This window comes from Cebidichthys violaceus, unplaced genomic scaffold (assembly GCF_023349555.1).
Source record: "Cebidichthys violaceus isolate CVI_PGR_0920_01 unplaced genomic scaffold, fCebVio1.0.p SCAF_7, whole genome shotgun sequence".
NCBI classification, from domain to species: domain Eukaryota; kingdom Metazoa; phylum Chordata; class Actinopteri; order Perciformes; family Stichaeidae; genus Cebidichthys; species Cebidichthys violaceus.
In genome coordinates, this window is record NW_027176927.1 from 5,472,084 (window position 1) to 5,485,739 (window position 13,656).

At 43.1% G+C, this 13,656-nt stretch overlaps 1 protein-coding gene across 2 annotated transcripts; it reads left to right on the forward strand.

Annotated features, from left to right (window-relative positions):
• Window positions 1–632: 632 nt before the first annotated feature.
• Window positions 633–12,586, forward strand: cacng6b (calcium channel, voltage-dependent, gamma subunit 6b). 2 transcript variants are annotated; one of them, XM_068736194.1, is made up of 6 exons: window positions 633–708; window positions 990–1,057; window positions 2,385–3,163; window positions 5,853–5,927; window positions 10,468–10,605; window positions 10,771–12,586. In XM_068736194.1, exons 3-6 carry the CDS (start codon window positions 2,800–2,802, stop codon window positions 10,989–10,991), a joined length of 798 nt encoding a protein of 265 aa, XP_068592295.1. In that variant the 5' UTR covers window positions 633–708; window positions 990–1,057; window positions 2,385–2,799; the 3' UTR covers window positions 10,992–12,586. The 2 variants fall into 2 exon arrangements, with proteins under 2 accessions (XP_068592295.1, XP_068592297.1); XM_068736196.1 differs by lacking the exon at window positions 990–1,057 and having other exon boundaries at window positions 635–708.
• The last annotated feature ends 1,070 nt before the right edge of the window (window positions 12,587–13,656 follow it).

The window sequence follows — 13,656 nt, forward strand, 5'->3', positions numbered from 1 at the left end:
TCTTTGCTTTTGTATCCACCTTTAACCTCCCTTTCCCATCTTTCTGTTTTGTCTTGCACTTATTTTTTCCGTCTCCATGTTTGACCCTCTCTGCTGGTCTTTGCGTCTCCATTTCCTTTTCCCTCTCTGTCTCTGTGTCAGATTTACACTTACCTCACAGTATATTGTGTTGCTGTAAAACGCTATCCTGGCCCCTCTCATATAAACACAGGCTCCTCCTTCACCCTTACTTAATTTCATTAACAGGTGGCTGTCTAAAATAGACACACACACGCACAAACACACACACACACACACACACACACACACACACACACACACACACACAAACAAACAAACAGCGAGGCTATCACAGATACAGACATGTTTTTAATCATTCTGGCATGGCTGTTGTCATGTGACCGGGCCACCTGGCAGCACCTCTGCTCATTGATTTATTATTCAAACCTGTGTGTTGTGTGAACAGGGTGCTGTTGAGATTATAAATGGCGTCTGAGGGGAAAGCAGCAGTGCAAACAAAAAAAATGTAATCATCAACAATGTTAACCAACCAGGCTGCAGCCCCCTCCCCGTTACACTCACTTTCCATAACCCTCATACCTCCCTCTCTCTCTCTCTCTCTCTCTCACTAACTCTCCCATCGCCACTCTCCCCCTCTATTAAGTTTCAAGCGTCTCTTCCTCCTGAACTGAACAACACACCAAACAGGTCAGACTTACTCTTCTTTTCACTTAGCTAGTTGTTGCTTTCTTATGCCCACATGTCACACGGGTGTCTGTCTTTGGTGAAATCGTAGAGAGAGATCCTCATTTTCCTCTCGTAAAATGCCCCTGTGTGTATAAGCTTATCATCTGCTCAGCTGCTGCAGAAACTTAAGTCAGTCCATTATAGTTTTGATTGCATCGTCAACCTCTAAGATACACATTTACACACAGCTTAGGATAATAATAAAGTCCAAAGTAAGCATTTTTCTGTTTTATCCCATCTAGTAAAGTAGCCTGGTGTGCTCTGACCTCTCTGATCATCCTGTGGTTAATATGGATGTAAAGTGATAAAGGTTTGTAACTCTATGACTACTAACTTGGCTGTCACCAGCTGCAGTCTTGATATTCATTATAATGCTGGAGGAGTATTCAAATGCATGGCTGCTATTCTAAACCTTTGGATCATTAGAGACATTTTATAAAGCTTAGCTCTTAATATTACATGATTATATTCCTTTACAGTTCTTACTGTAAATTAGGATCTGGCGGCAAATTGATATCGTTTATCAACTTTTGGCAAAGTAATATCATGATGATATAATCGTATCATGCTGTTGTTCTGCAAATTTCTGTCACCCAAATGAATGTCTCCAAGCAAATTGGAGGCCTGTATGAGGATATGTTGGGAATATACTGCAAAACTCTTAGTATACATACAGCATACTGCTTGTTATATTTATATAATGCTAAATACTGCACATAAGAGAATTGCACTTAGTGGCTTCCTGTGGTGCATTGTCTATACAAAACCTCTGATGCTGTCAGCGCAAAACTATGTTAAGTGTCTAAATTAAGTGATCCACCAACTGTGTGTGGCCTGCTGCCTTCCTGACTGGCCAGGCCTCTTGCCTCCACTATGTGACCTGGTGGACTGCACAGCAGAGTTAATTACTGCAGCCCCCTCTCTGTCAAAGGGTTCAGGCATGAATTATCACCTCTCATGCACCCTGTGCAGAGCAGCAACGCCATTGTGCCCTGTCACTCACGTCGTTTAAACTGCTCCAAAGGCCCCTTGCTCACAGTTTGGAATAACAGAAACAACTCCATAACTCTGGACCCGCTTACAGTGAATATGCCACACTCTGAATCACCCACACACACACACACACACACACACACACACTCACATGCACTCTCAAAAAGACAGTCATGGCTTTAGATTCTAAGTGTTTGCTGGTACACGTAATGCAGGGTGGGACGTATTTGTGGCAACCCATTATCCCCTCAGATCAAAGGGGGATCTCTGTCTAAGCCAGAGATAGTGTACCTGTTCGGGGAAGAGCTGTTGTCAACGTCAACTCCTCTGGGAAAATAGAAGATGGGTGGTCCAGTCTGGCGCTGTGGTTTTATCTCTCACCTTGAACCCACACCACCCGACTCCTCCTGCTCATCCAGCCCAATTGTTTCTTCATCTGAAGCAAAATCTGCCTTTCAGGGAGAGGCCATATGGCTTACCTATTGTTGGCTGAGAGCATGTCATATGGCTTTTAGGAAGGGAATACTGTAGATGCTGATAAAGCTCTTGGAAATTAAATATTACGCTTGTGATGAAAGGATTTTGCTCTTGTGAAGCATATGCTGGCTGCTCTTTCATCTTTCTGTTTCATCTCTTAATTTCAGGGGACTGGACAGAAAACAGACACTGGCTCTCCTGGTCCTTGCCTCTGTCTCCTCCCATTTCATAATTTCCTTACTTCATCCACCCCTTCCCCACCTTGTTGTAGCTCTGTTCATATCTCTTTCTGTCTAATTTCATTGTTCTGCCCATTTCTTTTCACTTCATCCTTTGTTCCCCTGACTGCTTTTGCTCAATTTGACCATCCATCACAGGATAGTTGATAGCTGTGTCTCCTCTTTTTTGTTTGTTGTTTTTAAAACAAGACTTCCTAACCTTCACCTTTTTTACACACCTCTCCCCATTTCTTCCTACTAAACCAGCCTTCCATCTTTGCATCTATTATTTGCTTCTGTAACATTTAGCCTAAGTGCCCTGTTCTTCCCTCTGGTCTTCCTTGAGCCTGGCCTTGAGATCAGTATGTGGTCCAACTTCTTCGTACAGCCGGATGAGGACAGTCGTATTGGGGTGGCAGGGGCTGGACAAGGTGGAGGTTTGGGTGGGATGAAAGGTGGAAGGGGACAGAGGAGGACCCAAAAGATGAGTGACAGCCAGGAGGGAAAGATCAAGCTGGCCTTCTTTGTGTCTATCATTGGAGTGACCCTGACGGTGTTGGGCATGGGGACAGAGTTTTGGGTAGAGCTGTCCCAACCAAAGAATTTCAGCGGCAACCAGACCTGCCAGATGGCCCATTACGGCCTGTGGAAGGGCTGCATCCGCACCCTATGGGTGGCCGACATAGACCCAGAAAGGACGAGCTGTGGCCCTGCTGAACTACCTGGAGGTGAGACCTCTGACTGGAGTGTTTGTGTGTCCATGTGAGTTTGTGTTATTCTGTCTGTCTGTCTGTCTGTCTGTCTGTCTGTCTGTCTGTCTGTCTGTGCTGTCTAGAAGATGAGCAGGTGAGGTTTCTGGAGGGCACATGTCTGTTTTGTTTCTCCAACTGTCTGCTCATGTATGCTTCTCTGCAAACTGAATTGCCCGGCCATGCAAGTCTACCTTGAGGCTGCCTCCACGTTACAGTACGTGCTTCAGTATGAAAGTGAATTAATAGAAAAGGGTCAAAAGATGTTTCTGAGAGGTAGCAAGTCGTTGATATCACTGAGGAAAAACGTGTACTATTAATCAACAAGATTTTTATTTGCCATCACTACTGATGTGAAAACAGAGGGAGCAGGCATAACTAATATAATGTATGCCCTCTGGGAATATGCTTACATCTGTAGGTCTTTTATCTGAGCTCATAACGGACTGAGGAAAACCATGTAAAAAAATATGAATCCCACCAGCAATCTCCAGAATTTTGAGCAACATAGTCATGATTTTTGATAAACATTTAACGTAATTCTTCTTGTATATATACTGTATATGCACATCCACTGCAACCTTGTGAAGGGATGTAGAGAGGATGCTTGTGTATGTGAAGCTGCCTGCATACATATGTATCTAGGTCATTCTACAGATAATGTGCAAATTGAATCATTAAAGAAATACGATGCATGGAAACAGAGCACCAGCAGGACCACAGTAAAGCTATTTTCAATTTTAATGCTACTGTAACAACACAAAGCAGCATGCAGGTACTTGTAGCATTATAAAATATAATCTTTGTGATTCATAACATTGTCAGTGTAATGAAGCATCGATTTCAAGTTTTTCCCTTGACTGGGTACCTAATCATCTCCTGTTGTACACACAGTACAAACAGCCATGTTTAGAGTTGTGACAGCTCCTTTCTAAAAGCCCTTTATTCAACTTGACCATGGTTAGGTTCTCCAGAGGGCGTTGATTATCTCCACAATGACCTACTTCTGTCTGAAAAGCGAGTCTGGAGACTGAGAGACAGGTATTGGTAGAAGTGAGATAGAGATAGGCAAGGCAGGCTTTCGAAGGTTCTGCTCTTGGAATCACTGCCTATCTCAGGGAATCTTCTGAGACAGAGCAGAGCTCTGAAGAAACAAAAAAAAAAAATCATCTCATTCAGCAGAGATAAATGTGGATCACATATATACATAAATACTATTCACATGAATCATCACCTTGAATGAAGTGTCACAGCGTTGTTTTTCTATTCAGATATCAAGGGCTAATTCATCTTACCAGTCAACATGTCCTGCATCTTTGGCTGCTAGCAGATATATATATGTGTGCCTCTGAGATGGTCTTTTGGTGCGTGAGAGCAGCCAGTATGCTTCTGACAATCTTTCTCACACGTCCTAACACTGTTGGCCCACGCCGCCCGGCGCAGATGGCCGTGGGCTTGTCATGTTTGGAGGAAAACAAGTGTTTTTGCCATCTCTGCTTCTCCGTTTCACATCGCTGTTTACATGCCTTTGGCTCCCGTCCTGAGAAAAGTGTGGCCCCGCCGATGCCGTGCCTGTCATCTCAAGACCAGCTATCCATCTTCGCTGTCTGCTGGAGAGGGACATGACAGCTCAATAATCACAGCCTCAGCAGGGGAAGCAAGAGTAAAGGCAGTTGACTGTGATAGCATAATGTGTTAAAAATCAGTAAGCTAATAAATGGTGTGTCTGCTTCAGTAAAAATGTTTGCAAATGTGTTCAGACACAAACATATTTGTGTGTGAAAGAAATGTGTGACTGTGAGTGTGCATGTTCACAAGCATGTGGTCATCTTGGACCACATAATATTCAGTGAGTGAAAGTCATCACTATGCGCTTGTGAAGCCAAGTGGAATCTGACTACTTCACAGTTTTTGTCTAAATATAGAGAGGGGGAAACGAAGAAGAGGGACAGACAGGGACTGAGGGAGAGTGTATGTCTAATGCAGTATTAACCAACCCCTCTGTGTTTCCTCCCCCTCTTGACATCTCCTGCTCACCTCCTTCTCCATCTGTGGCTCCCCTCTCTTTTCCCCTTTACTCACCACCCCTTCCATCTGCCCCCCTATCACTCCTCCTTTTCCCTGCTATCTCATCCTTTGAGCCTCTATCCATATTTCCTGCATCCCCTTCATCATTTGCTCATCCCACATATCCCCTTCCCCTCAGTCCTTCTTCTTATTGTACAGCCACGCCTCCACATTTCTATCCTCCATCTGCCCCTTCTCTCAGTCTACCTCTCTTTTCCCCTCTGCCATCGACATATTTTGCTGTCTTTCACCCTCTCTGGCCACACCATATGTGCAGTGCTGGGCAGTCTCTGTGTGTGTGTGTGTGTGTGTGTGTGTGTGTGTGTGTGTGTGTGTGTGTGTGTGTGTGTGTGTGTGGTGTAGCGGTGTGCGTCTCTGGGTATTGCAGCTAATGCTCGACACTTGGATATAAATAGGAATGATGCCTGGAAGGACAGAGTGCATGGATGCATAGGAGGCACATAACAGAAGACCAGCAGCTATCCATAGGAGTGTGTGTGTGTGTGTGTGTGTGTGTGTGTGTGTGTGTGTGTGTGTGTGTGTGTGTGTGTGTGTGTGTGTGTTGTTGATCTCTTTGTGTGATATTTTTATTTACCCACAGAAACCAACTGCACCTACTTCAAATTCTTCACCTCTGGGGAGAATGCAGTCATATTCAAGAAGACAACTAACAAGAGTGAGACATTTTACTTCCTTACACATGCAGATTGAACAGTTGCATTGCAGCGAGTATCAATAAAGACATTCGCTGGGGTGCTCAGAGGACCATGCTGTTGGTTTTTGCATGTTTCAGCCCATTAACTTCTGTTGCCACCCATTTTGCAAAGCAAACCATAAGCTATCAGACTGATTAATGTGTTTACCTTACTGTCCAGGCAGCCAATGGATTCAGTGTAGTTTGAAGATCATCTGGCTGAGACATGATACTTACATTACATTGAGCATAAAGTCAACTTTAGCTTTTGGCCAATGTTTTAAGCAGGGACCGTTTCGATGCATTCAAGGAAGTTGAGACATTATATATGAGCTTTGAGAACAAATTGCAATCAGAAGGTGTGTTGTTTGAGAATTAGACCCAGAAGACATACACTAAGGAAAACAAACCATGTGGATTACAGGATGAAGTTATTAGCCATACTAACAGCGTCCAAATTTGAAAAATCTCAACAACTACTGGATGAATTGCCTTGAAAGTTTCTACAGATATTTTGCTTCCTACATAATGTATTCTGATGACTTTGGTGATAAACTGACTACTACTCATTTCACCATGAGGTTGACATGTGGTTTTGAGTGAAATATCTTTTAACTATTTGAAAGATTGCCATGAAATTTGGTACCGACATCACTTTAATGACGATACATGATCACTTTAATATTAATATTAATATTTCATCTAGCACCATCATGAGTAATCAGAAATCAATACTTTGGTGTTTGACCAAATTCCTGCAAAATTGACATTCCCATCATTATTTTGTATTTAGTTCTAAGGTTTTCATAGTAACATGCAAAAATAAGATGGTCACACACACCCACCTCTAGTTCCAGGTTGAGGCTAGTAGCATCAGCAAACCTGCATCCACCTCTCCTGGAGAAAGCATCTGCATTTCCATGGGCTTTTCCAGACCTGTGTTTAATAGAAAAAAAAGTTTTGCAATTCCAACAACCACCGTGTAACTCGTGCATTAGTTTCCTTGGCTGTTAACATCCATCTTAGCGGTGCATGGTCTGTTTCCAGTGTGCATTTTCTGCCCAGGAGGTAATATCACAACTTGGTTAGAGCCCATTTAATTGCCAGAGATTCTTTCTCTATGGTTGAATAATTCCTTTCATATTTTAGCAACTTATGGCCAATATAGGTCACCATATAGGTCACTGGGTGTTCGTCCCCTCCCCATATCTGAGAGAACACGGTTCCAACCCCTGATCCTGAGGCATCTGCATGGAGAGCGAATGTGTCCTTAAAGTTTGCTGTACTCAAAACCGGCTCGTTGCATAAAGCCTTCTGAAGGGTGGCAAACGCTTTCTCTGCTAAGGCACTTCAGAAGACATGGTGGGGGTGGCTGGTTTTTGTCATTTTGTGATGAGGGGCTGAAATGGTAGCAAAGTGAGGGATAAAACACTGGTAATAGCTCACAAGTCCCAGGAACGTTTTTACTTGCCATTTAGTTTATGGCTGAAGCCAGATGGTGATAGCATCCATTTTCCAGAGTTGGCCTCTCCCAATAGTGTAGCCGAGGTACTCTGCCTCATCTAGACAAAGGTGATACTTTTTGGGATTGGCGGTCAGGCTAGCTTGCCGTAGGGCTCCTAGGTCAACTCTCAGGTTCAGTCAGGACTGTGGATTATTACATCGCCAAAGGCCGCTGCGTACCCACGATGAGGCCGGAGCACCTTGTCCATCATCCATTGCAATGTGGCTGCCTCTCCATGGACTCCATCCAGGCAGGACTTTATAATGGTACAGGCCTTCCGGGATAGCAAAGGCCATCTCTACTTGGGTCCTTCTGTGAGGGGGACCTGCCAGTAATATTTGGTGAGGGGCCTAATCACTCGATTAGCTCATCAACTCTTGGTATGGGGTAGCATCACATTTTGGAACATTGGAACATAGTCAGGGGCATGCCATTTCTAGATTTATAGGATAAATCTGACTGGATTTCCTTCTCCCAGGTTGTCTCACCTTATAGTTAACCTTGCTTACACTCTCAATCCCCTCATAGGGCCCATGCCACTTGGCCAGGAACTTGCATTCAGCAGTTGGGACAAGGACAAACTCACCAGATGTTTGGGTGGTCCCAAACTGCCCCAGGCTGATGCCCTTTTCCTCTTCTGCCAGGGGGAACTCAGAAAAAACTTAATTTGACGAGGCCTCGTCCAGCCGTGGATCCTCCCTCGCCAGGGTCTCCACTGTGGCCAGGGCATCCTCATCTGTCTCCACTCCAGATGAAAGGGCTGGGCTAGATGGTGCTGCACAGGCATGTACCAACTTCGCTTTCCAGTTGCTCCAAGGTTTCTTCCTTGTACTGCTTCTCCTGGGGCCAGCAGTTCTGTGGGTCCACAAACGGCAAAATATAGGATAGTCTCACCCAATCAGCACTGGTACCGGCTAATTTTTTACCACCTCTGCCATGACCTCAAAAGTGCCCCTTGTGGTCTGTACCTAAATGTGAGTGGTAGTTACAGGTCGCACTTTCTCAGCCTTGGCTGGGTCGTAGGTTCTCCACCCGACTGCTCCGCATTAGCTCCACTTTGACCTGTTGGTTTCCCAAGAGCGCCACCAGGTCATCCACTTTCTCTGGGCTGCTTTGGAAGGCGTGTTGTTCGGCATCCGCTGGTAGAGCTCTAACGCAACGGTCCATTACAATTCTGTCAAGGGCTGGAGGTCCATCCCGAGTGGTTAACCAACTGTGTGTGAGATGCATCAGGGCCACAACCTGCGGTTGAACTGGAGCGGTAGAGTCATAGGTTTAGGAGTTGAACCGTTTAGCCCTTGTCTGTGGGTTGTGACCATAATGGGCTAAAATGGCTTCTTTCAATGCATCATAATTACTCACTTCTGGGAGGGAAAGGTCCCAACAGGCTTTTTGAGCTTCCCCTGTTAAGAAAGGGGCTAGCATACCTGCCCACTCTGCTTTAGGCCACTTTACTGGGTTCGGTAGGCTTCTCTGGTTTCATTAAATGCTGGCCCAGAGTAGTCATTGCATCTAGGAAGGCTCTATAAGGCTCTAAGCCTGCTGGGTTTGGGTTTGGATGAGCTGAAAGTACTTTTTTTAATAGTGTATCTTTAGCAACTCGGGGGACGTGGAGACAAGATCCACAATAAATCAGGAAACTCTGAGGCAGTTGGTATGAAACAAAAAGTGTTCTATAATAAAGATATTGGGGTAAAGGGGATGGGGTCAAACTTAACTAAAGATTCCTCCTTTTCGGTGTGTCTTTGGCCTTTAGCCTTCTCCCAAGGCAAGGCAATTCCCTGTCCTGGGTAGAGCAGAGAGAGAGAGATGAGTCATTTTTCATTAACGCCTGTTCGATGCTGTCTATCTCCAGTGATTCAGGAGATCCTCCTGGTTTTCTGCCCAGCCCTTCTCCCTAGCCTGTCTACCGCTACGACATAGAAGCTGGGTGAACATATGCCTGCTATGATTACCTGATGGGCTGCAGGTGTGACCAATGCCATGTGTCTAGTGGCTGCAGCACCTGAACCGGATAGAACACTCCCTCTATCACCTCCCCCAGCCTCAGCTTGGGGATCCTCCCCCTGTGCTGGATCTGCTTGGCTTTTTCCCCTGGTTTGCTATACAAACTATTTAACCTTTGTCATTGTGAGCATGTTAGCATGTATCTGTGTGTGTGCCTAAATACAGCCTCACTGAGCTGCTAGCATGACGTTAAACTCTTCAGTCTTGTTTGTCTGAAAATGGTTGCTGTTTGGCAGCCAGCTCGTAAGATGCCAGGAAAGAAAGACTCATCAAAGTACTCTGTGGTGCCAACTACATTAACAAAATGTGTTCGATGATAATTGTTTTCCGTCAAACAAGTTTTAAGTCTCTGCAGATTCATTTAAAAATCTTATAGGCGCACACTTGCATCAATCAATTGCTGCCATGGATGATAAGAAGAAAAAAAAAATGAATCAATCTAAAAACTGTAAAATGCAGCTAGGCAAAAACAAAACAGCTGTCTTTTTGTGTTGCTTTCATTTTTATCTATCATACATCCTTTTTGGTATCTTCTCCCTCCCAATAACAAAAAACATTCCTAAAGATGGAATCTACTGTGTTTTGATTAATAAAATAATAATAATAATAATAATAATAATAATAATAATAATAATAATATCTGTGTGGCAGAGTGTCAAAAAACACAAAACTGGCACTGGCTGTTGTGAAAAGTCAAGCAGCTTTTTGGGTTGCACCTGTTTAGGTTTGCATGCCAATTCATTTTTTTTTTTAGTAGATAGAGACAGTTTGGGAAGTGGCACAATTCACATCATGTTTGTATTTTCATAATCAAGGCTAATCTATAAGCCAAGTAGAATCAAACTTGCGTATTTAATTTCACAATACCTCTGTCATCTTTCCTAAATAGCTCTCGCTGCATAAAATAATAGATTTCAGCTTTAACTACACTTATTTTAACAAATTGTGACATATCCTCATATACACTCTAATCCCTTTTCTCTTTTAATTTCTTCCGGCTCTCCTTCACAGAGCTGAATCTAGCAGCAGCTATCTTGGCCCTTTTGAGTTTGACCATGATGGTAATGGGCTCCATCTGTATCGGCATGTCCCTCAGCAAAGGAGTACCCTTCTTTCTTAAGCCAGGCTCCTTCTGTTTCATCCTGTCAGGTGGGACCTCAGTATGCTATGTTATTTATAACATTCAAGAGTGACAATATCCCTAACTGACTAATATTTGGCAAGATTATTATTTGGTATTTATGAACAGTTGTTTGTGAACATTACAGAGTTATCTTCTAATTTGATTTGATTTTAACGTCTCTTTTTGTGCAGGTGTACTGGTCCTTCTCTCAATCCTGATATTCCACCAGTCTGTGCTGTCCTTGCTGTCCAGTGACCACTCCATACCTCTACACCATGAGCTGTCATGGTCTGTGGCCTGTGTGGGCTCAGCGGGAGCCATCCTTATTTTTGGAGGTTTCCTCTTCATTATCCTCTCCCTTCCTTTCAGCCCGTGGCAGAAATGCTTGCCACACAATAATAACACCACCTAGCACTTGAATAACAATAAAATATATATACAGTATTCTTGATTTCTTGTTTGAGAGCAAGTGGAAACGTCCATTTCTGGAGGCCTTGACTTTACTTGCTCTTGGTATTTAATTTATCAGAGAAGTCATACTTAAGTCTTAATAAAAGGTATGAGGAGAAGTCAGCAACACATTGGTGAGAGAATGTGCAAAAATTGTTTGAGTGTTTTTTTTTTTGTAGAAATTAGATGGAGGTAGCCACAGGGCTACTGCTGACTGTCTAATTTTTAGCTCTGAGTTGTGTTTACTTCTACAAGTGTCACAAATAGGCTTGTTAGCCTGCCTATAGCTGTACATCCACACAAACCATAGGTTTTCTGCTAGCATAAGAAGACTTATAAATGCTAAGACACTTATATATTTTAAAACCTCTGTTTAATATGGAAGCCCATTTCTGACAAGAAATTAAAAAAAAAATAAGATGAAAAGTTAGCAACAATACACCACATTAAATGACAAAATGTATCTTTTGTCCAATCCCTTTAGAAAAAAAGAAGCGTTTTCTGATCTGACTTAAGCCAAAGTGACCACGAGCATGCGAGAGTCTGAATTCAATGTTTGAATTTAAATCTGTTGTATGGTGCATCAATGCTGTTGTTAAGGTTTGGTTTTGATCAGCATGACTACTTTGTTAGGGTTAGGAGACCTTCATTATAATGGTAATATAATAAACATGTGGTTACGGTTAGGGAACGATCATTGTCCCTCGTCCAATGTTCTGTCCGATGTTTTCTTGACCAATCCATCCCGCTACCGGTCACATTTGACCTTAAGTATATGACCTTTTTTGGGTACTGATGCTGTCATTCTTTTTTAGAGGACAGTCTCAAAGTGAGACATAATACAAAATGATGACATTGTAAATCAAAAGTTTGACGAAGTCAAAATGATAAATACCAAGTCAGAAATGTTGACTTTTTTAACTTTTCATGCTTTTTTTCAGGCAGAAATGGGCTTCCATAGTTTCAAATTCCTAAAGCGCCATCAGAACGTATAACCATCAGCATAGCAACATATACTATGTTTGTGATAATGCTAACAATCAGTATGGAGGAGGTCCTGATTACTTTCAGAGAAGATACTTCTCACATGTATATAAAAGGCAATGAGTATCCTCAATATTAGAAATAAGTACTATGAAGCTTTTTAACCATTAATATTTGATTAATATGGGGCTTCATGTCATTATTTATTACTTACGTGTGTTTTGCAACTATTGGGTGAACGCTGCTTCAGTATGAATGCATGTTGAATGAAATCAACAGTGAGAAGTGATTCAATTACCATTTTGTATATCAGAGAATTGTATGGACTCACTTTATAAGCTCAACTTTGTACATAAACTGAATGACTGTGTTTATATTGTGTGAATGGTCACTGTATTACTGTCTCCAATGACATTTGCAGTATGCAGTAGATACACTTTAGTTTTGTCATAGGATGCTCACCTTGTCTCTCTACCAGGAACTGCAATTTTACAAAATATATGCTCATTTCTACTCATATATATGTACAGTATGTGGCACCGGTTTTGTTCATCATTAAAAGGATTTGACATGAAATAATTGCCTCCCTTTTGTTGCTGACATGGCAGCCTGTCTGCTCTCAAACTTGACATTCACCCATTTTACCCCTTCACAGTGTGACTTCTAACCTCTCTGCCAAAGATCCACCTCTCCCAAACCCCCTCCTCTATATTTAGGCTGTAGCTCATCGTAATGCATTTCACTGCAGAGGTTGGGAAACCTTATCCTTGAATTTCAACTATGTAACCCCCCCCCCCCCCTCTATCCTATCCTCGTAGCTCTGTGCCCCCTCCTCCTCCACCCCTGACCTCAGTGCGTCACTTTGCCTGTTGTCTCCAGGCGAGCCTGTTGGGCACTACTCCTCCACCCTACCTCAAACTAACCCCTCTGCCCCACACACAGACAAGGACAAGGGGACTATCAGATCAGAGATGTCCCAATAACTACTCTAGCACCTGGCCAGCTGGGGAATGAGTGGCACCTGCCCACACATGCTTTTAACTCTCAGTGGGCAGAAACCAAATCCTAATGACACACTATCCTGGTTGTATATATAGCTGTTAATAGTTCTACTGAGACCGTGTGACATGTGGTACACAACCACTATGATAGCTGCATGTTTTTACATTGAAATGGACTTCCTATATGTAAAAATATGAATGTCCATATATCTTAAGCTGTACAAGGAGTGAAGCCTGTGTAGCCGAAGACGTTGGCAGCCTCTCATCCTTCCTCCTTTAATCTCAGCTGCATCACTGTGACTAAAACTAGACAGTAGGTATGATAATGGCAGAGGAAGGCACTCCAGATGACAAGTCCTCAAACTCCAGGAGCACTTGGAATCTCAAGCCCCTAAAGCATCGGAAGTGTCATGTCTTGTCTCTAAAGATTCCCACTTTCCTCCCTAACAGTGATCAATCCTCTGAGGTCAAGCAGAACCTGCCCAGTGGACCTGATGGGAGCAGTAGACCTTCACAGTACTTTATAATTGTTCATTCAAAAATACGCATGAGGTACCAGATGGGCCCATGAGGAAAAAAAATGATATGGTCAGGCAGGGCGATGGGCACAGAAAAGTACACTGAATTAACTTTTTCATTAAC

Excerpts from the sequence above, each read along its gene's own strand:
- cacng6b (XM_068736194.1), top strand. The coding sequence starts at position 2,800 with ATGTGGTCCAACTTCTTCGTACAGCCGGATGAGGACAGTCGTATTGGG. Across the intron at positions 3,164-5,852 it reads CCCTGCTGAACTACCTGGAG|AAACCAACTGCACCTACTTC; the intron begins GTGAGACCTCTG and ends ATTTACCCACAG. Across the intron at positions 10,606-10,770 it reads CTTCTGTTTCATCCTGTCAG|GTGTACTGGTCCTTCTCTCA; the intron begins GTGGGACCTCAG and ends CTTTTTGTGCAG.